At 40.2% G+C, this 20,646-nt stretch overlaps 1 protein-coding gene across 2 annotated transcripts in view; it reads right to left on the reverse strand.

Moving 5' to 3' along the window:
* Nucleotides 1–1,024: 1,024 nt before the first annotated feature.
* The window catches only part of MAP3K1 (mitogen-activated protein kinase kinase kinase 1), a 109,265-nt gene continuing 89,643 nt past the window's right edge, over nucleotides 1,025–20,646 (reverse strand). The window contains exons 14-21 of one of the 2 annotated variants that reach the window (XM_054032018.1): nucleotides 19,381–20,641; nucleotides 19,184–19,255; nucleotides 17,616–17,768; nucleotides 12,962–13,124; nucleotides 8,239–8,370; nucleotides 6,006–6,148; nucleotides 5,365–5,496; nucleotides 1,025–3,989 (exon numbers count right to left, since the gene is read on the reverse strand). In XM_054032018.1, the coding sequence (XP_053887993.1) occupies nucleotides 3,840–3,989; nucleotides 5,365–5,496; nucleotides 6,006–6,148; nucleotides 8,239–8,370; nucleotides 12,962–13,124; nucleotides 17,616–17,768; nucleotides 19,184–19,255; nucleotides 19,381–20,641 (2,206 nt within the window). In that variant the 3' untranslated portion in view covers nucleotides 1,025–3,839. The remainder of the gene's footprint in view (nucleotides 3,990–5,364; nucleotides 5,497–6,005; nucleotides 6,149–8,238; nucleotides 8,371–12,961; nucleotides 13,125–17,615; nucleotides 17,769–19,183; nucleotides 19,256–19,380; nucleotides 20,642–20,646) is intronic. The other variant, XM_054032019.1, reaches the window with a different exon arrangement.

The raw sequence follows: 20,646 nt of genomic DNA on the forward strand, positions 1-20,646 counted from the left end.
CTGTTAGTCTTTAAGGTGCCACCAGACTCTTTGTTGTTTTCATAAAAAAAATGTAATTAAAATAATTGTTTGCTAAATTATAACCAATGAGGACCTTTTTATCATGAGCGTAGGCCTGGCTTGACATGATTAATTGGACAAACCACATCCTGCCCGCGGGACCCTAGAACAAGCCTTAAGGATACATATTTTCAGATGATTTGAGTATGAAGAGAAGTTTGACATGATTACTACTTTAATGCAGAAACAAAAAATTTTATTGTAGCTCTAGCAAGCAGAGCTGATTAATTTTTCTTTCACTAGAGACATACCATAATAGCCCAGAACTGATTTACTAATTTCTACTCACCTGATTTGACAAAGAGGTTTATTTTTTGTAGTAATACAAACTCTCACAAGCACTTTTTAAAGAATTACTGCCACTCTGTTTACATGTACCAGTATGTAAAATAGTAGCTCAAATTTAGGAGAGTGATTTTATATTTAAAAAACAAAAAACAAAGGAAAAGGGAAAGAAATAATGGAAGAATCTAAATATTTCCCAGTATAAAACCCATAATATAGGCCTTGATTCATCAAAGCACTTAAACCTATGCATATGACATCACCGTAAGTAACTCTGCTGAACAAAGACAGACAAACACATGGCAAGTGCTTTTTTGGATGAGGGTCATGATGAGCAGAGCAGTATTTCAATGATTTTTTTTTTTTAAATGACAGGCATAGTCATTGAATCAGATTGAAAAGCTTCCTATGTTTGGATATTTTTGAAAATATAAAAAGTTAACAGAGTCATGGAAAGGTGAGAAGTAAAAAAAGATAAAAAAAAGTGATGCTGATTAGCTGGACTGTTCAATTCTTTGTCAAATAGCTGAGGAAAGTATAAGATCCTTTCCTGAGGAGTCTGAAGTCTCTGTTTGCCTCACAGCGGCAGCAGGTGCTGTATACATCTGCGTATAAACAATGAAAATGTGCCAGAAGTGTTTCTCATAATGCAGCTGTTTTGAATCAAAGAGCAACAACATTTGTTCAAAATCTTTTATTTACTATAAAGACAAAAACACCAAAATAGGTACAAATTATACTATAAAATTGGTTCAACGGGGTAAAAACTTTTAATTAAAATATCTTGATATATTTAAAATAACAAAGGATACAACGAAGCCAAATTTTCTTAACCCAGAGATTTCTGTAAAATTTGCTTGCACAGTAAGGTGCTAATAGAAGTTAGCCCTTAAGCCCTGGAAGTCTTAGGAATCAGTCACATAGCAAATATAATTTCATTGTGAAAGTGAACTTTGGTAGAAGAAAATCTATAGGACACCTGAGGTAGTAGAAATTGGAATAAACAGCAGTAGACGTTATTTACAACTTAAGTACCAAATAACATTAAGAACACAAAAATAATTACACAATACGATTTTCAGTCCAGCTTTGATCCAAAGAAAATAAGAATATTACATCACATCTGCATTTTAAAAACACCACAATTACCAGCAAGCCGAGGGAAATGCAAACAAACTCAAACAATATGCATTTGGACATCTAGAGGCAGTCTGAGTTTGAAATGTGGTAGGCATGGTGATCTACAAAGTAATACTGATTAGCTGAGGTTCATCAGTGTATACAGTTTACATTTCTGCCAGAAAAAGTACAAATCTGACAACCGATCTTCCAGTACATGAATTGGCAAGAGTGCATCCTTTAAAGCTTGCACATAAGAAAGACTTGGAAATAAGAATTTTAAGCAGTTAAAAAAAAAAAAAAAAATGAAAGAAAAGTCAAGTACAATACAGTTAGAGCTACCAAACTTCACATTTCGGTATTTTTTTTTAACTCTTCAAAGTTTGCCAATTTTCCAAAACAAAGGAATGTAAAATTTCAAAAAGAAATACACATTCATGTCTAATGAAACTGTTTTATTAGCATGAGCACTATCATTCCTGTAAACTTATCTTAAACTTGTTTTACTTCCAATTTATGTTTTGTGTACATTTTTAATGTACTGTAGCTTATTTAGTTTGTCCTGAGTCTTTGAAAATAACCAATTTGATTTCAGTCCAGCAATTCAACTGGCTTCTGAAGAGTTAAAACATGAACAGTTATTAAAAAAAAAAAAAAAAAAGGATTAAACACAATCAGTACTTGATTTAAAAAGACCCCCCCCATTAAAAAGCAAAAGAACAGCTGCCATTTTCCTTCAGAATTACATGCATCAGAATCTAAAAACCTGCCTTTAAAACCATTAAAAGACGGTTTTAAAAAAAGAAAACGCCTGTTTAAAAAACTCAAAGTTTTGTACTACAGGTGAAGCTTTACATCAACTTTTGTCTTAACTTGCTTTTCAAGTCCAAGTTCATTTCTTGTTAAAATCAAGACTTTTTTATTAGGGTAAGGTCATATTTTTAACAGATTTTCAAATTACATAATCAGTTGCTACTGTAAATAGATGATGTATAGCAGAAGGAAAACAGCAGCTAAAACTTAATATCAGTGGTGAACATGAATACAGTTTTGTTACACAGGAAGGCTACGTCTTCACTACCCGCCTGAATCGGCGGGTAGAAATCGATCTCTCGAGGATTGAATTATCACCCCTCGTTGGGACGCGACAATCGATCCCCGAATCGACACTTGTACTCCACCAGCGCAGGTAGGAGTAAGCACTGTCGACGGGGGAGCCGAGGAGGTTGATTTGCCGCTGTCCTCACAGCGGGGTAAGTCGGCTCGGATACGTCGAATTCAGCTACGCTATTCGCGTAGCTGAATTTGCATATCTTAAATTGACTCCCCGCCCCCGTAGTGAGGACGTAGCCTGAGAGACTTGAATCCAGACCCTGGTCCTACTCCCACTTAGGTCAAAGGCAAAAACTCCCACAGACTTTAATGGGAGCTATGGGCAGGGCTCTTGACATGAAACTTGTCTACACAGTTTACCAAAAGAAATTGTTACACGAAAATAGGCTCAAAACCTAACATTTAACATGATCTGGGGTTACAAGTTGTTTTTATGCACAGAAATCTTCCTTTTTAAAAAAAAATACCTGCACTATGAGAGCCTGAAACTATCAGTTTTTTTTTTCAGATTTCAAATAAACCTGTATTCTTCAATCAGCAAGATATTCAGTGACATCTAGTTCTGAAGATTGATTGTTTTAAAGATCACCTTTCCCTGAATGTAAAATAAAATGAAAGTATAGAACCATAACTTCAAAAAGGAAATTACAGGGCCAGCAGTAAATGCACAGTGAATCACAGCTGCCTTGTCACATTTTTAATGACGGCAGAATATGGTTTTAAAAGTATTCATCCATGTTTGTATTTATTACTCCACTAAGAGAACATACTTTGTGAAATAAAAGGAACATATACAGAATTTCCTTTTTAGTCAGTGATGAAAAACTGAATGGAATTGCAGAACCCTCTGCTTATGACCACAATGTGAAACGGAACAGTGATTGCAACATTAAAATAGATCCTGAGCCCCTCAGCTGCTAATATTGCTGAAAAAGTGCTCCAAAAGAAAATAAATCTTATCTGCTAAACAATCATGCAGATTTAAAGAAAAATGTTTGCTTGTTCACCTAGAGCCAGATCTTTGAAAAGGCACAGTTCACATATTTCTTCACAAGTTGTGAAAGGTTGCATACTGAGCTTAGGTAAAGATCTCGATTTGTCAATCACATACTTAGGTAAGGATCCTCCACTGGCCTTAAATCCTTGATGTATAATTAAGACCAGTAGAATAATACATGCTGCGGTGCTAAACAGCACTGCGAGATGGGCATTGTTCCATATTCAGTAGCATCTTCAGTAAATCATAATTTTTACATAATTAGCTACCATGTAGTACGGAAGACTGGGTGTTTCAGCAGTTCCCGTGATGGGGGTCTGTCCTGAGGTTGAAGTTCTAAACACCGAAGGGTCACATCTCTTAAACCAGGAGACAGATGTGAGGGGATTGACGGTGCAGTAGTTGCGCTAGCAATCTACAGACAGAAATAAAAATGTTTTTAGAAGTTATCAACAGTTTTGATTTTTTTTTTTTACTCCATTATTCCACTAGATGCTGGATGACTGAATAACTCCTCATTTCCAAAACCAGTTTCTCTACAGATTACGCAAGTGATTACATTATGGAAAATAATGCTTTGGCCCTGACCTCACTTTGGGACTTTCCTGACCTCAGTTAGCTGTGATGTCTGCTTTCCCAATATTCATGCCCTCTGCTGCTACTCTTAGTCTCAGTTCTCTCCTTGCATCCTCTTATAATTCTGTTTCTAGGACAAGACTCCTTCATACCCATCAGCTCAATGAACTGGGAAATTCTCCTGCCATGCTTATACCGTATAAGCATTATTCTGGCACACCACTCATCTGTGTTTAACTGGCATAATGCAAGGAAGCCTATGGAACTGGTGTGGGTTGGGTATCTGTAGTATACCCTCCCTCACAGTGCCTTGCCAGTGCATTTCAACCATAACTTTGAAGCAGAACCACTAAGTCTGAAGTGTAGTTCACTCTGTTGATTCAATCCATAGCCTCTCTATATGAATGCCAATTAGGGTTAACTAGGATGATGGTTGTGGTGATGTAGACCCATAGCTATCATTAACTAGACTGAGACCACCAACCAATTCATGTATGCCCTTGAACAACAGAGGTAATATTTTATTCTAATGAAACCCGGTAAATTGTAATCTGTGCATGTTTACTGTTGTACTGGCTCATATTTTATTCTTTCATTTATGCATGCTATTCAACTAGATTATTTCTATTAAGATTTTTATAGGTTTTTTTTTGAAAATTGAATAAGAATTCTGATTGCCAAAAAAACGTGATCTAGAGAAAAGGGTTAATATCCTTTACCAATGCTCTGAGATTGCCAGTCCATCAAAAGGATGCCTATTTTATTCTAGCCCTCTGGGGCTGAAGCCCTGAATGCTAAATATCAATTTTTAGTTAAGGATATTCTTCCCCAAGTTATAAAATATTAATGTACCCAATTTTATAATTTGTACTACAGTGATATAAAACAGGAAAATAGGAAACAAAGATCTATGTCAGTGACATCACACATCACTCCTGCTTTGCTTCCCTAACTTATGGGTGTATTCATATCTTAGTATAGTGCTCCTGTCTAGAGGCTATTCTTGGGGGTGAATCGTTTTTCAAAAAAAAAAACCCAGAGGAAATAATTTGTAGCTAGAATGTAGCAGATTTACATTAGTGTAGTATTTGTATATAAAAAGGAAGCATTGTAATTATTATTATTCACCGTGTAACTTATTTCTTCCTAAAACCGACACTGCTGTACATGAAATCAAGCACTGAACTTATTTATAATACAACAAGGTATCTCACCTTAAATATCAAAGCTAGGTGATTGGAGTGCTTCTCAGCATTCCAAGGTGGTTTAGCACAAGCCATTTCTATAATAGCACAGCCAACGCTCCATACATCACAGCTCCTACCATATTGCTGGCCTCGCAGTACCTACAAAAGAAAGATACATCAGGGCGTAAGCTAATTAATTCCATGCCACTAACACTACACATGCATTATTTTATACACACAGAAGCCAAATCAAGTGCATTTTCATTATAATTTTGGGTTAAGTGAGTTAACAAGGGTGTAAATATTGACAAGTTTTATCTATGTGTGAAGTACAACAACAACAATTAAAGGGCCCGGCCAAACAAAAAATTAGTGTCCTGTAATTAGGAATGCTCAGGGCTATTTGCACGAAGGAACAATATGTCAAGATGTGGTCCAGCTCAGAGTAACCGGAACAACCATCTGGTAAGGGAAAACACCAAGATAGCAACAAAACATGATATATTTACATAATTCCAATTTTTTATGACAATGAAGTTATATGAAGCTCTGCTTCACTTATGGATACTGTTTCAAAGAGTTTTCGGTTACCATTTGGCTGAATTAATTATTTGCACAAAGCTCTACCACACATCCCCCCCCCAAATTTTTTCAAAGTGGCTTCTTACCTCTGGTGCCATAAATGCAATAGTTCCCAACAACTGTCCCTGAAACTCTCCAGCACCAGTTCCCTTTGACGCCAACCTGGCTGCAGCTCCAAAATCAGCAATTCTTAATCTATGACCTGTGCTGTCAATTAGCAAATTGGCACCTGTCAACAGCATAACAAAAACACTGCTAGTTGGCTCTCAGTCAAAAACACGATGAGATGCTTATCTGTATTAAAAAAGTACTAAGGGTCTGACAAACCCATGAAAGCAAGGAGATGAGGAGCTAAGAACGGAATACTGCCCAGAACTGTCTAATAGTGGTTGATCGGTCTCCATTATGCTTAGATAACATTACACACAGTGGCGTGAGAATATGTGAGATAAAAGATTTTGAGAAGCAACATGAAACCTCAGAAGTGGGGCAAACGTAAGAGTAGGAAGCAGAGTACAGCCCTGGAAGATGGTGGTGACTAGAACTTAGTGAAGGCCTTATACAGCTACAGTAACTCCTCACTTAACATTGTAGTTATGTTCCTGAAAAATGCTACTTTATGCTAAATGATGTTAAGTGAATTCAATTTCCCAATAAGAATTAATGTAAATAGGGGGGGCTAGGTTCCAGGGAAATTTTTTTCACCGGACAAAAGACATTATATACATATACAGTATAAGTTTTAAACAGTTTTAAACAAACAGTTTAATATTGTACACAGCAATGAATGACTGTGAAGCTTGGTTGAGGTGGTGGAGTAAGTGGGTGGAATATTTCGCAGGGAATGCCTTGCTACTAAATGATGAACTAGCACTTGGCTGAGCCCTCAAGGGTTAATACGCTGTTGTTAATGTAGCATCACACTCTACAAGGCAGCATGGACTGAGGCAGGAGGGAGGAAACACAATAGGTGCAGGGCAGTAGCTGCAAACACTTCCCTGCAAAAACTGAACCTGATGATGATCCCACGCTATCCAGCTGGAGCGTACCACTCCCTCCTCCTGACAGCACATGCTGTCTCTCCAAAGTGCTGGGAGGTGCATGCATGCATGCATGAGAGAGAGAGAGATGTGCATTGCCCCTTTAAGCAGATCAGACAGGAAGCAACAGCTTCCAGCAAGTTCCCTCCTTTTTGTCCCTCTCCTCCCCTTTGTAGAGATGGGGTACAGAATGGGGGTGGGAGGGCAGGAGCAGGGGGACATCCTGATATCAGCACCCCTCTCCCCCACCCTCCCCCAGCAAGCAGGAAACTCTGGGGAGCAACTCCAAGGTAGAAGGCAGGGCAGAAGCAGCAGTGGGGGGCAGCTGCCAAGCCACATACCTTACAGGGAATTTAGGGGAGCTGATAGGGGGTCTGCCAGCCCCCCCAGTTCTAATCCCTAGAAGGAGGGGCTGCTCTTCCAGAGATTCCTGCAGACAGTGGACAAAGCAGGCAGCTGCCAAAGGATGTTATAAGGGAGCATTTTGCAACTTTAAACGAGCTTGTTCCCCAATAGATCAGCAATGTAACAACAAAACAACGTTAAGTGAGGAGTTACTGTACCTATATAAGATCTCCTATAAACCTTACATCCCTTTATCTGAATGTAAGTGGCTCACATCCACTTGAAAATAACTCCAGAAAGAGGGGGCCAAAGAAAGCATTCCCTTGAAATTTGTTCTCATATCTTAAGTGTGAATATAAACTGCCAGAAGTAAGCCTGAAATCAGAGACCGGGGTGTTCCTACTGGATCTTTACTGTACAGTTATATCAACATTAGTTGTAAGCAAAATTCCATAGGTTTGGCGGTTTTCCTTATCATAAGGACCAAAAATTTAGATATTCGTCTGAATCCCTTACATCTACAAATTTAAGCGAAGACCAAGAGCTCAAATAATAAGATGCCCCGGGGCCAAATAAATATCTAGAAAACAAACTGGTGACCAATAATGAAAAATGGAGAAAAGCTATCTGAACATTTCTGAACCTTCAAAAAGATTTGAGTTTGGTTTGATCTGCTTATGTTAGCTGAACCAATTTGCTCATCCCTAAATCAACCTTTTGCATCAGCAACTGTCTCCAAAGTGTAAGGCGGTAAATGTCTCTAAGCACTATATGAACGTTTGGATGCAGTTTAGTAGCTTCAAGGTTCCTAAATACAACTAGGCAAATCAAGCATAGATCTCATCTCCAATAAGAGTGAGACACAGATAACTGCCCTCAAACAAAGCAGCTGTCTGAATTCTAATAATTAGACAACACAATCAGGAGTTCTTACCTTTGACATCCCTGTGGATAATCTGATTCTCATGGAGGTAAGAAAGGCCACGCAGCAGTTGTTCTGTGTAGTTAATAACAACTGATTCTTTGAAAGCTCCATATTTACTTAACAAATGAGCAACTGATCCCCCTGGAAGATAAATTGTTTATATTTTTTATCCAATATTTATACGCATGATTAGCAGTAGGTAGCTTTAGCTGCCATAATTGGACTAATTTTTTCTATGATTTTATTGGACACTAGTGACTCAATTTTTCAAAAATGTGTGCTGCACTGTATAAGCAAAGAAATCTACCATGAGCACAGCTGTGTAGTTTCCAACTGCAACTCAGCACAAATTTTAAAACTATTTGCCTTAAATATCCCTTTAAAAAGAAAAACTGAAAAAAGCCTTATAAAAGTTAGTGAGTTCTGTTGCTGATGGAAAGTAACCTACAGATATTAATTCAATTTACTGTACTAAGTATCAGAGGGGTAGCCGTGTTAGTCTGAATCTGTAAAAAGCAACAGAAGGTCCCGTGGCACCTTTAAGACTAACGGAAGTATTGGGAGCATAAGCTTTCGTGGGTAAGAACCTCACTTGCATCTGAAGAAGTGAGGTTCTTACCCACGAAAGCTTTTGCTCCCAATACTTCTGTTAGTCTTAAAGGTGCCACAGGACCCTCTGTTACTGTACTAAGTTTCTCAAGAAGAGCAACAGTTTTAAAATATTGTTATTGTAAATGGCGATGTTAGAACATAAACAAGCCTCCTATTTAGTGTTCCTCAGTGGACCTTAATTTTCTCTTTTTCTTACATTTATATATCTGTATTTAAATATTTAATATGCAATTACATTTTTTTAATTTAACAGAAAAAATGAAAACAAAATTGTTTTTCATTTTTGTTTTCTAAAGACAATATTTGCATGTCTCGTGTTCCTCTATCTACTCTTGATAACAACTACACCTGGGGAAATTCTGTGCCACTGTGCATGTGCAGAATTCATGTGTCCCGCAGAATTTTATTTTTTTCCTGCAGAAAATAGTCTGCCCCAGAAGTGTTGCAGTTCTACCTTTCGCCCACCGGAGGCCACTGTGGTGCCAGAACAGACAACAGCATGAATGCAGCAGGCTGTTCTGGTGCCACAACGGCCTGTGGTGGTCAAGAGGTAGAACTGCAGCACTTTCGGGGCAGAATGTATTTTCTGTGGGGAAAAGTTCTCTGTGTGCGCAGTGGCAAAAAATTCCCCCGTTTCCCCCCTTCTTACACCCCCCCAAAAAACACTTGTTCCATATTTCCCCCACCCACATCCTAAAAACCTCCAGGTTCACTCCAGGCTCCTTCCCTCTCCTGCAGCTCCTCCATTATCCCTGACACCCCCAAGCCTTTGCATTGCTTGGCATTTCATTCCATTGAAAAATCATGGAGCAGGTCCTCAAGGAATCAATTATGAAACACTTAGAGGAGAGGAAAGTGATCGGGAAAAGTCAGCATGGATTCACCAACGGGAAGTTGTGCCTGACTAACCTAATTGCCTTCTATGATGAGATAACTGGCTCTGTGGATGAGGGGAAAGCAGTGGATGTGTTATTCCTTGACTTTAGCAACGCTTTTGATACGGTCTCCCACAGTATTCTTGCCAGCAAATTACAGAAGTATGGGCTGGATGAATGGACTGGAAGGTGGACAGAAAGCTGGCTAGATCGTCGGGCTCAACGGGTAGTGATCAATGGCTCCATGTCTAGTTGGCAGCTGGTTTCAAGCTGAGTGCCCCAAGGGTCGGTCTTGGGGCCGGTTTTGTTTAATATCTTTATTAATGATCTGGAAGATGGTGTGGACTGCACTCTCAGCAAGTTTGCAGATGACACTAAACTAGGAGGCGTGGTAGATACACTAGAGGGTAGGGATCAGATACAGAGGGACCTAGACAAATTAGAGGATTGGGCCAAAAAAAACCTGATGAGGTTCAACAAGGACAAGTGCAGAGTCCTGCACTTAGGAGGGAAGAATCCCATGCACTGCTACAGACTGGGGACCGAATGGCTAGGTAGCAGTTCCACAGAAAAGGACCGAGGGGTCACAGTGGACGAGAAGCTGGATATGAGTCAACAGTGTGCTCTTGTTGCCAAGAAGGTTAACGGCATTTTGGGCTGTATAAGTAGGGGCATTGCCAATAGATCGAGGAATGTGATCATTCCCCTTTATTCGACATTGGTGAGGCCTTATCTGGAGTACTGTGTCCAGTTTTGGGTCCCACACTACCAGAAGGATGTGGAAAAATTGGAAAGAGTCCAGCAGAGGGCAACAAAAATGATTAGCGGTCTGGAGCACATGACTTATGAGGAGAGGCTGAGGGAACTCGGATTGTTTAGTCTCCAGAAGAGAAGAATGAGGGGGGATTTGATAGCAGCCTTCAACTACCCGAAGGGGGGTTCCAAAGAGGATGGATGGCGGCTGTTCTCAGTGGTGGCAGATGACAGAACAAGGAGCAATGGTCTCAAGTTGCAGTGGGGGAGGTCTAGGTTGGATATTAGTTACCTAGGGAGGTGGTGGAGTCTCCTTCCTTGGAGGTTTTTAAGGCCCGGCTTGACAAAGCCCTGGCTGCGATGATTTAGTTGGGAATTGGTCCTGCTTTGAGCAGGGGGTTGGACTAGGTGACCTCCTGAGGTCCCTTCCAACCCTGATATTCTATGATTCTATGATTGCTTCTGATGGGTGCAGGAAATACAGTTGTGTATTGTAATTTAAATGAATTATTCAAAGTTCTGTATTAATATGCCTAATTCATTTGCCAAAAAAATTACCAGAATCTTTTTTTTTTTTTGGTCTGTATTGTTACAGATACACTTGCCGATAGATATTTTGAAATAAATTACCAAAATAATTTAAAAGGGCATGATTATATTGTGTTATTTTAACAAAAAATATGCAGAATTTTAAAATATTGTGCTCAGAATTTTAGACGCAGAATTCCCCCAGGAGTATAATATTACCTGGACATCAGTAAAATGTGAGGACCATTCCTGACATTATCTATACCATAAAATCAAACTTTTTGACTTGAGTGCTCTTCTTCTCTTGCATTTTTTTCCACTCTGCTGGTGTTTCAGGCAAGTGTTTTCTGCACCATTACATTCAGTGCTACCCACTTGAGGTTTGCATGTTAGATGGCTGATAATACTGAGTAGTCTACCAGGATACATAATTGTTGAAGAAGATACAATGCTCTCCTTCATGGTCTCTTATTTGTCATTAAAGATACCACTCCATAAGTGTTTGGATTTTGAATAACTACAAGACACGTTTCTACTGAACTGTACTGGTAAACCCCTATTTTAGAAAACTCAATTTAACCTAAACTGTCTTTGGGGCCCTCTCCAGCCTGGTAGTGGGTTACTCTACCTGATTTTTCCTGATTGAAACATAGTTTTATAAAAATGTTGAGCATCCCAAGCAGCTCTAGCAAAGATTTTTTTTAAAAAATAATTTGCTCTGAATTTGATACTACGTGGTTGAGAATAAAATATTTTAAAACTAAGGTCTGCATCCCCGGAGCACATAACTTCTCCCCAGCTGAATAACAGATCTTTCCTTGATATAGTCACCTCATGATTTTTTGAGATGTGATGTGCAGTGTTTAAGGTTTAATACACCTTTTGTTGCATGCAATTTCCCAGTCTAATTTTGTTTTTGGAGGGTGGGGAGATGGAGGAGAGAGTACATGGAGATTAAAAAAAGAAAATCTGAAACTATTCAGCCCACAGAATTTAAGTCTCTTGAACTAACAACTGTGCTCTTAAATTGTGCACATGTGCTTGGCACACGTGTTGAAGTGCTCACCTGTGAGCATCAAGACAGTTTCTAGTGCACATTCTTAGTATGAAATTTTCAAATGTATATTTGTTAAATCAGCGGTTCTCAAACTGTGAGTCAGGGCCCCAAAGTGGGGCACGACCCCATTTTAATGGGGTTGCCAGTGCTGGCATTAGATTGCTGGGACACAGGGCTGAAGCTGAAGCCCAAGGGCTTTAGCTTTGGCCTCTCTACCCCGGGCAGGGGGGCTCAGACTCCCCCCCACTCCTGGCCGGCAGGGCTCGGGTGAGCTCAGGCTTTGGTCCCCTCTCCTGGGGTCATGTAGTAAATTTTGTTGTTAGAAGAGGGTCACAGTGAAGTTTGAGAACCACTGTATTAAATCAAACCCACTCTTTCCCCTAAAACGAAAACAGAATAGTTGTCTCTCAGTAAGGACTACGTCACTACTAACTTACAAACGTCATCTGCTTTAGCCCCATTCATAAAGTGTGGGTAGAATTTTTTCACAGCAAGAAATCCCTCCCCACCTACACATGCACTCCTGTAATTCAGGAACAGGTGCAAGGATTTTTGCTCAAACTTCCCAAATAAAATTCACCTTAAACATGGAAAAGTTCAGGTAAAAAAAAAGTGAGTGTTTTGGAAAGATACCAGTATGATCACTTGAAGACACAAGAGTTGTACAGTTTTTCAACCTAAAATACTGCTGGCTACTGGTGCCTACAACTATACTAATAAATGTGCAAAGTGCAGTCATTCATTAAAATATATTAGTGTGGAAAGACACAAATCGTAACACTCATTTAACACAGTGAAAACCCTGGAAAATGGAGAATTACTTTCTTCCTAGAAGAGGAACAGATGTGCATTTGCTTTTTTACCAGAAGTTTGGTTACCCTTTTGCTATGTACAGAATGCTGTTTACCTGCCATCCATTCTATAAAGAGATTATAGTTGCTCTTCTCACATGTAGCACCCAACATTCGAATGATATTAGGATGGTTCAGATGATTCATCATCCTTATCTCTTCTCTCAGTGCTTCGACTACCTCTTCCTGTTCAGATGATGTGTTCCTGACATACGTCACCTATTTCACAAAAACATTTAAATTTTACCTTAGATAATAGTTTTGAAATTAATGTCATAGTTTCATAGAATCATTAGGGTTGGAAGAGACCTCAGGAGATCATCTATAGTCCAATCCCCTCCTCAAAGAAGGACCAACCCCAATTAAATCATCCCAGCCAGGGCTTTGTCAAGCCGGCCTTAAAAACATCTAAGGACGGAGATTCCAACACCTCCCTAGGTAACCCATTCCAGTGCTTCACCACTGTCCTAGCGAATTAATTTTTCCAAATATCCAACCTAGACCTACCCACTACAGCTGAGCTCCATCCTCTTTGTAACCCCCCTTCAGGTAGTTGAAGGTTGCTATCAAATCCCTCCTCTCTTCTCTTCTGCAGACTAAAGGCCAATTCCCTCAGCTGCTCCCCATAAGTCATGTGCCTCAGCCCCCTAATCATTTTCGTTGCCCTCCGCTGGACTCTCTCCAATTTGTCCACATCCTTTCTGTAGTGGGGGGCCCAAAACTGGATGCAATACTCCAGATGTGGCCTCACCAGTGCCAAATAGTGGGGAATAATCACTTCCCTCGATCTGCTGGCAATGCTCCTACTAATGCAGCCCAATATGTGTTAACCTTCTTGGCAACAAGGGCACACTGTTGACTCATATCCAGCTTCTTGTCCACTGTAATCCCCAGGTCCTTTTCTGCAGAACTGCCGCTTAGCTAGTTGGTCCCCAACCTGTAGCAGTGCATAGGATTCTTCTGTCCTAAGTGCAGGACTCTGTATTTGTCATAAGAACATAAGAACAGCCGTACTGGGTCAGACCAAAGGTCCATCTAGCCCAGTATCCGGTCTACCGACAGTGGCCAATGCCAGGTAATGATCAAGTGATCTCTCTCCTGCCATCCATCTCCACCCTCTGACAAACAGAGTCTAGGGACACCATTCCTTACCCATCGTGGCTAATAGCCATTAATGGACTTAATGGACTTAACTTCATTGTCCTTGTTGAACCACGTCAGATTTCTTTTAACCCAATCCTCCAATTTATCTAGGTCACTCTGGATCCTATCCCTACCCTCCAGCATATCTACCTCTCTCTTCCCCCAGCTTAGTGTCATCCGTGAACTTGCTGAGGGTGCAATCCATCCCATCATCCAGATCATTACTGAAGATGTTGAACAAAACCAGTCCCAGGACCGACCCCTGGGGTACTCTTATTGATACCGTTTGCGTTTCCTTAATTGTTAATTTGGTTTTGGCATCATAGATCCATCAGATTAATAGGTATGCATGCCTCATTCTGGAGAGCCTCAAATATCGATTCCTTTCTGCTTCTACTCACTGTCCAGAACTCTGCAAGTTCTGGGTCTTAAATATTTTGAGTCCCTTTTGCTGGCAAGATCTGTAGGGATTTAACTCTAAGGCTGCTTGCAGCAATCATTCTCCTGGTATCTTTGCACATTAAACTCATTTAAACTATTCTGACTATAAAAAGAAGCCCAGACTATTCCAAATTCTTGGGAATCACAAAGCAACATTACAGACCTTTAACTCACTCTGAGTGGACAGAACAAATGCTGCTACAGTAAAAAGAAAATAAAAAAGACTCTCTCTCTACATTAACACAGCGAAAATTGAAAAACAGGGTTTGTGAGGGTCTGAGTCTACTTTTAGTTCGTCGATTCCTTTCAAAAACAGATAAGATTAGGGTGTCACTTATGGGCAGGACTTCCCTCTCCAGCCAAGTTCAGGTGGGAAAATGCCAGGAGTTCTCCAAAAGCAGAACCCTTGTGATGGAGTAGTCATGCAGCATGCCTTGTGAATTCTCACCAATGTGGAGCAGTTAATAATAGTTGGGGCCACACCTCCCCAATGAATCGTAGGATCGCATTTGCCTTTTTCATGGTGGATCAGTCATCCTGTGATTCATTAATACAACCAAGTCTTTCTCCTCTGTTGTTTCAAACTGATGAGACCCCATCTTACAGCAGAGATTCTTGTTCATTAGTCCTGAAGGATCACATTTTCAAAGGCACCTAAAGATGCAGATAGGTGCTTTTGAAAATCACAGTGGTTGCCTGTCATTGATTTCAATGGGAGTTAGACACCTAATCTACTTAGGTGCCTAATGGGATTTTTGAAAGCGCGTATCTGCATCTCTTGGTGCTTAAATACCTTTGAAAATTTGGCCCTAAGTGCATGACCTTGCACTTTGGATTATATTTCATCCCATTTCTATTACTCCAGTCCTTAAGGTCATCCAATCTTCCTGTATCATATTCTGCTCCTCCTCTGTGTTGATGCTTTCTAACTTTGTGAGCCAATGCAGAGGCAAAAAGAGGGGAATCTATAAGCAATTGGGAACATGAAACATAATTTCAAGTACAATGCTTGGAGCTGTGGTTGTTGGACAGAGTGTCTCAACAATTAATTGCTCTAAAGTGCATGCAGGACTCCGGAGTCTCAGAAATTTTTTGTAAATGCTACAAAATGAAGCACTGCAGAGACCACAGCAAATTAAGTATCTTTATAAAAGAGGCATTGTAGTCTATTTGGTTGACCACTGGACGAGGATATTGGGAGAGATGGGTTTTAGCCTTGGCTCTGTCACTAACTGTGTGACCTTGTGCACGTCACTTGTGACATGGGTTTCAGAAGTGCTGAGCGTTTCAGCTCCAATTGAAGTCCTCTCTGCAGATTAGGCTTAAACTCTTTGTTAGTCTCTCCTCTTCTGTGAAATGGTATACGTAAAAACCATCTTTCCACATCAGTTTATTGTAAGGATTAATTAATGTTTGCAATGTGCCTTGCAGGAGACTATTCACATTTTCAGTATTAGTACTACTGACTGTCAGGAAAAGGGCAAGAGTCAGAGGGAATCATTTGGTTTTGATAGAATCTGGAAGTGGTCTAGATTTAGAAAGCGGGTTCTTTAAAGATATAAATCAAGAGAAACACCTACATAAACCTGAGTGGGGGGGAGAAGGGAAACAAGATGAGAAAACCAGGAAGGACTTCCTGAATGGATTCTGAGTAATGAAAGGTTACTTACCAGTAACTGTTTAAATATATTGTGTCTGCAGATCAACAATGCAGGAGTCTTAGAACCCTTTCAAAGGAGTAAACTCTTGAGGACATATGTGAATGCTCCCTGAATCCACAACTCTGGAAGGGAGGGTATGAAAGCCTCCATCTCCTCCTCTTTCTCCAATTCCAGAAATATCTTTTTAATCTCTGAAGAAGTAGGAAGAGGGAAGGTCTAAGGCTCTGAAGACTATGCTGGTATTTAGATCCTGACTACTGCAGTAAAGGTAACCTGCTATTTCAGATCCATGGAGAGGCCCTATTACCCTAGGACACAATGGAATCAGTAGGCCACATGTGCTGGGACATGACTGAAATTGATCCTCGGTTCTCAATCCTTACTAGATTTGAAAGGACAGTATCTTGCAAGGAAATCTCCCTACGCCGTCGCTTCCTCTTTGTTCTGTAAGAGGAGTTGCACAGGAGTTGAAGGATTTAGAGCCCTTCATAGACCTGACATCCACTCAGAAGAGAGAGATCAGAGGACACTGGATCTGAAGACCTGAAAGTCCTTGAACCTGTACGTCTTAGATTATTCTCTGACTGATCTCAGAATTTAAGAGTCAGAGTTTATGGCCAAAAGGGATGACCAGATCATCTTGTCTAACCTTCTGTATATCACAGACCACTAAACACCACTTAGCCACCTTCATATCAAGCCCGATAACCAAACTTTAAAGTCTCGCAGACCTGAAACACCTTAAGCAGAAGATCTCTGCTGAGGTCTAGCAGCTCCTAAATCCTCTCTATAAAGGAGCTCTTGCATTTGTGGCTCCTCTCTCATACAGACTGTCATCTAAACATTTTCCATATTGAGGATGCTGGTCCAACCCGGATAACTCTGTGGGGTATAAGAATCACCTCTTAAACAACATCATCTTCTCCATAGCATACGAGTCCTTTGCGGGCAAAATCCTAACCGCTAGAGAAAGAATAGTTCAACAATTATACTAACAACTATCCAGTGAATACGGCCTGGACCAGGAGTCGAGATCTGGGTTTCATTCTCAATTCTGTCACTGACTTGCTGAGTGAACTTGGTTGAGGCACAAAAGTATTTAAAGGTCTACAGAAGAAAAGAGCTATATAAATTCAAACTATTACTTTTGCTTTTAGAGGAAGAACCCATGTAAATATAACATTCACACCATACAGAGAAAGGGGTGGGTTCTGTGATCACACCTGAAGATAGGGACGATTTGGAGAACTGGGAAACTTTTAATTTTCAGGATTCTAGAAACAATGCATCAGAAAGAGCAAGCAATGACTCAGAATACAGGGCATTGTGGATCTGCAGAGAACGTTGTGAAGGGCAAACATTATTACAAACTGCTCCCAGTAAATACATCTTTATTCAAGTTCTTTCCCTCTGTTTATTCAGTCATTAAACGTCTAGAAAATACTCACTGAAGTAGAGCATATACCTGTTTCACCGCCATTAATGTCCCAGTTCCTACATCTTGAGCTTGATAACAGGATGAAAATGCTCCAAGGCCTATTTGCTGACCTTTGAGCCATTCCGCATCTTCTCTGTAATGGTGTTTTGCTTTGGTATGTCCAGGCAGTGTTTCCGGTGTCTGCAAATTGAATTAAGAATTAAGATTAACTAGCTAAAATCTTTAAGTGCCTATATGAAAACTACGACTTTTAAAGTTAATTAAGGACAACAGTCTGATCCTTTGTCAATCAATGCATTTTCCTAAATCACCCGTAAGCTTCAGATCACTAAACCAGACAGCATGGGATTACTAATGCCAAACATGAGAATGGCCCTTGTTTAGGAATAGAATCTCTCAACTACAAAGAGAAAACATTCTTAAGTATTCAGAAAACTAGTTAGCTTATACAGAGATGATAGCTGACTATAATACTACAAACAGCAAGAACCCACTTCCAGTAAGTGTCTTTTTGAAAAGTAAATTAAACTATCTATTTTTAAATGTTAATTTGTTTTCAAACCAATTCTGTGTTTAATAAAATGCATCTTAAATTTAGACACAAGCGGAGAGAAAGGGCCTGAAATATTCAAATTCATACACTACTCTTCCCTCATTATTATTACATAGCACTTAGAAGCCCCATTTGAGATTGGATGCCATAATGCGAGGTGCCATAGCAACACATAGTAAGAGTCCCTGCCCCAAAGACCTTACAATCTAAACATACAAGACAGAGTAGGAGGGAAAACAGGGGCACAGAAAGTGGAAGTGATCTTTCCCTCTATATTTTATCTCTATTTGACCTCATCTGCTCTCAAAGTTTCAATTAACTTGATGAGACCTAAATCTACCTCTCTACCCTAACCTCTGCTCATTTTGTATTTCTGACATCTTATATTGGATGCGTCACCAATTCCCATTCGACATGGCAAAAACTGAAGTGTGTATTCTTTTCCTCATGACCCCCCAACAATTTTTGTCCCCCGCAACAATTCAACTACCCTTTCCACTATGGCTTCCAAACTGTGTAAAACGCCTCTTTTCCCTTCCATAAATAGGCTCTCATCAAATCACATCAGCTCTTCCTCTAAAATATCTATAAAAATATGATCCCCTCCATTCCTATTTCTAAAGCTCTTATCTATTGCTTGAGTAATGAATGTATTCTTCTCTATTCTGGCCTCCGTATATCTCACCTAGCTCCTCTCCCCACATATACTGCTGTTAATTCTTTTTCACTCCTGCTGCCTGCTTGTGTCACTGAGTTCCCCTCCTCAACTTCTGCATCAAGTTCAACCTCATTGTCAAACACCTGGCACAACTCTGTTCCTCCTTAAATCCAAGTTCTCACTTTTGCTTACTCCACCTTTCTTTCCCTTTGTTCTCCTCTAATTGCTTCGTACCCTTCTCCCCATTCTTGTCTTCAAACTTTCTTCTGTCACCTCATGCCTGGAAATCTCCTTGGTGCAGCAGATTGTGTCTTTCCTCCAAAAAAAATATCAAAACATTTCAACAATGACCTCCACAAGATTCTATCAGTACTTCAAACTCACACTGGCAGCTGCTTGTCTGTATCTGTATTTGATTCGAATTCCTAGGAACTGTGTCCTCCTTATGTCTGTGCACTGTTGAGAACACACTACATGTTCATTAAATAATGGCAGTGAACTGAAACATGGCCTTATTACAGAACTAAAAAACAACCCCCCCTCTTCCCCCCAAAAACCCCACCCAACCACAGTATACTCACATCCTGCTGAATAATTATGATATCTTCCCCATTTTCAACCTGTAGTTGGGGAACTATTGGTAGGGCATCTTGAGACGCTGACATTGCCATGGCAATAGCTAAAGCCTCCTCTTCTTCGGCTTCCATCTTTTCCTTGCATTTTTTATTATGATTTACATCATCTTTGTAAGTGTCATCGTTTTCCACCCGTTCAGGAGAAAGAACTGCAACTTCCGACTTGAATGTAACCGTGCCATCGCTTGCAGGCATAGAGGCCTCAAGTAAGTCCTCAATACTGGAATTGAGCTCTGCATTGACATCCAGTTGACTACTCTTCTCCTCTACTGGTGTGAACACGGTCTCTTCACTTGGTATAATTGCATTACTACAACTGCTACTGCTGTCACACTGTAAAATATCATTCAGATCAAGTGTCATATTGGTTTTTGAGGCTTCACCTGGAGTAGGTCGAGATGGCTTTGGCCTGTGTATATGACTGGATGGCATAGCTCTGGCCTGGGTAAAAACTGGGGAAAGTTTCTCTGGTTCTTTATTTTCAGAACAGTTTCTTTCTATGTGTAGAGAAAGTTTCCGTTGTGTTTGAGGAGAAGTTGAGGGTATTTTGCAGGGAATGAATCCCTGAGGTCTGACTTTAGACATATCTGTTACAGGGCCAACTGGTACAGCTGGGGTTGAGGGAGAGGGCAGTATTGGGAATAATGACTGGGAATGACTGGATGAGGGAGAAAAGTTCAAACACTGACTATGGGGTCTGCCTTTTGTTTGAACGGCTGGCTTTGGTTGCTCAGTGGTTACTGATGAAACAGGAAGTCCTAAAGAAATGCCAGCCAGTATCTCAGAAATGTCCTCTGGACCGGCACTCAATTTTTTATCACCCAATCTTCTTCCACTTTTCCCTGATAACTGGACAGTATTGTTAGGAGTATTACTTTCTGTTGTTTCTGGAGAGTTATCTGGGGCAGATAGCTGCATAAAGTCATCACATCTGCATTCCACAGAATGCACCTCTTCCATGCCTAGCTGGATGGCTTCTGCAATCTCCATTTCATCTGCTATTGCCAACAATCGTCGACGCATCCTTGTGTAATGAGTTGAGCTTGTCACACTCAACATTTCTAATAGTTTTACGAACACATGGGGTACTCTTGCAACCATTCTTGCAGCACTCAAAAATACCCTCCGGGACAATTTACCCACCATTGAGTGGGAATTATCAATTGACTGCAAGGCAAAATTCAAGAGGGACAGCAGCTTCTTATACCTAAA

The sequence above is a fragment of the Malaclemys terrapin genome, chromosome 6 (genome assembly GCF_027887155.1).
Source record: "Malaclemys terrapin pileata isolate rMalTer1 chromosome 6, rMalTer1.hap1, whole genome shotgun sequence".
Lineage (NCBI taxonomy): Eukaryota > Metazoa > Chordata > Testudines > Emydidae > Malaclemys > Malaclemys terrapin.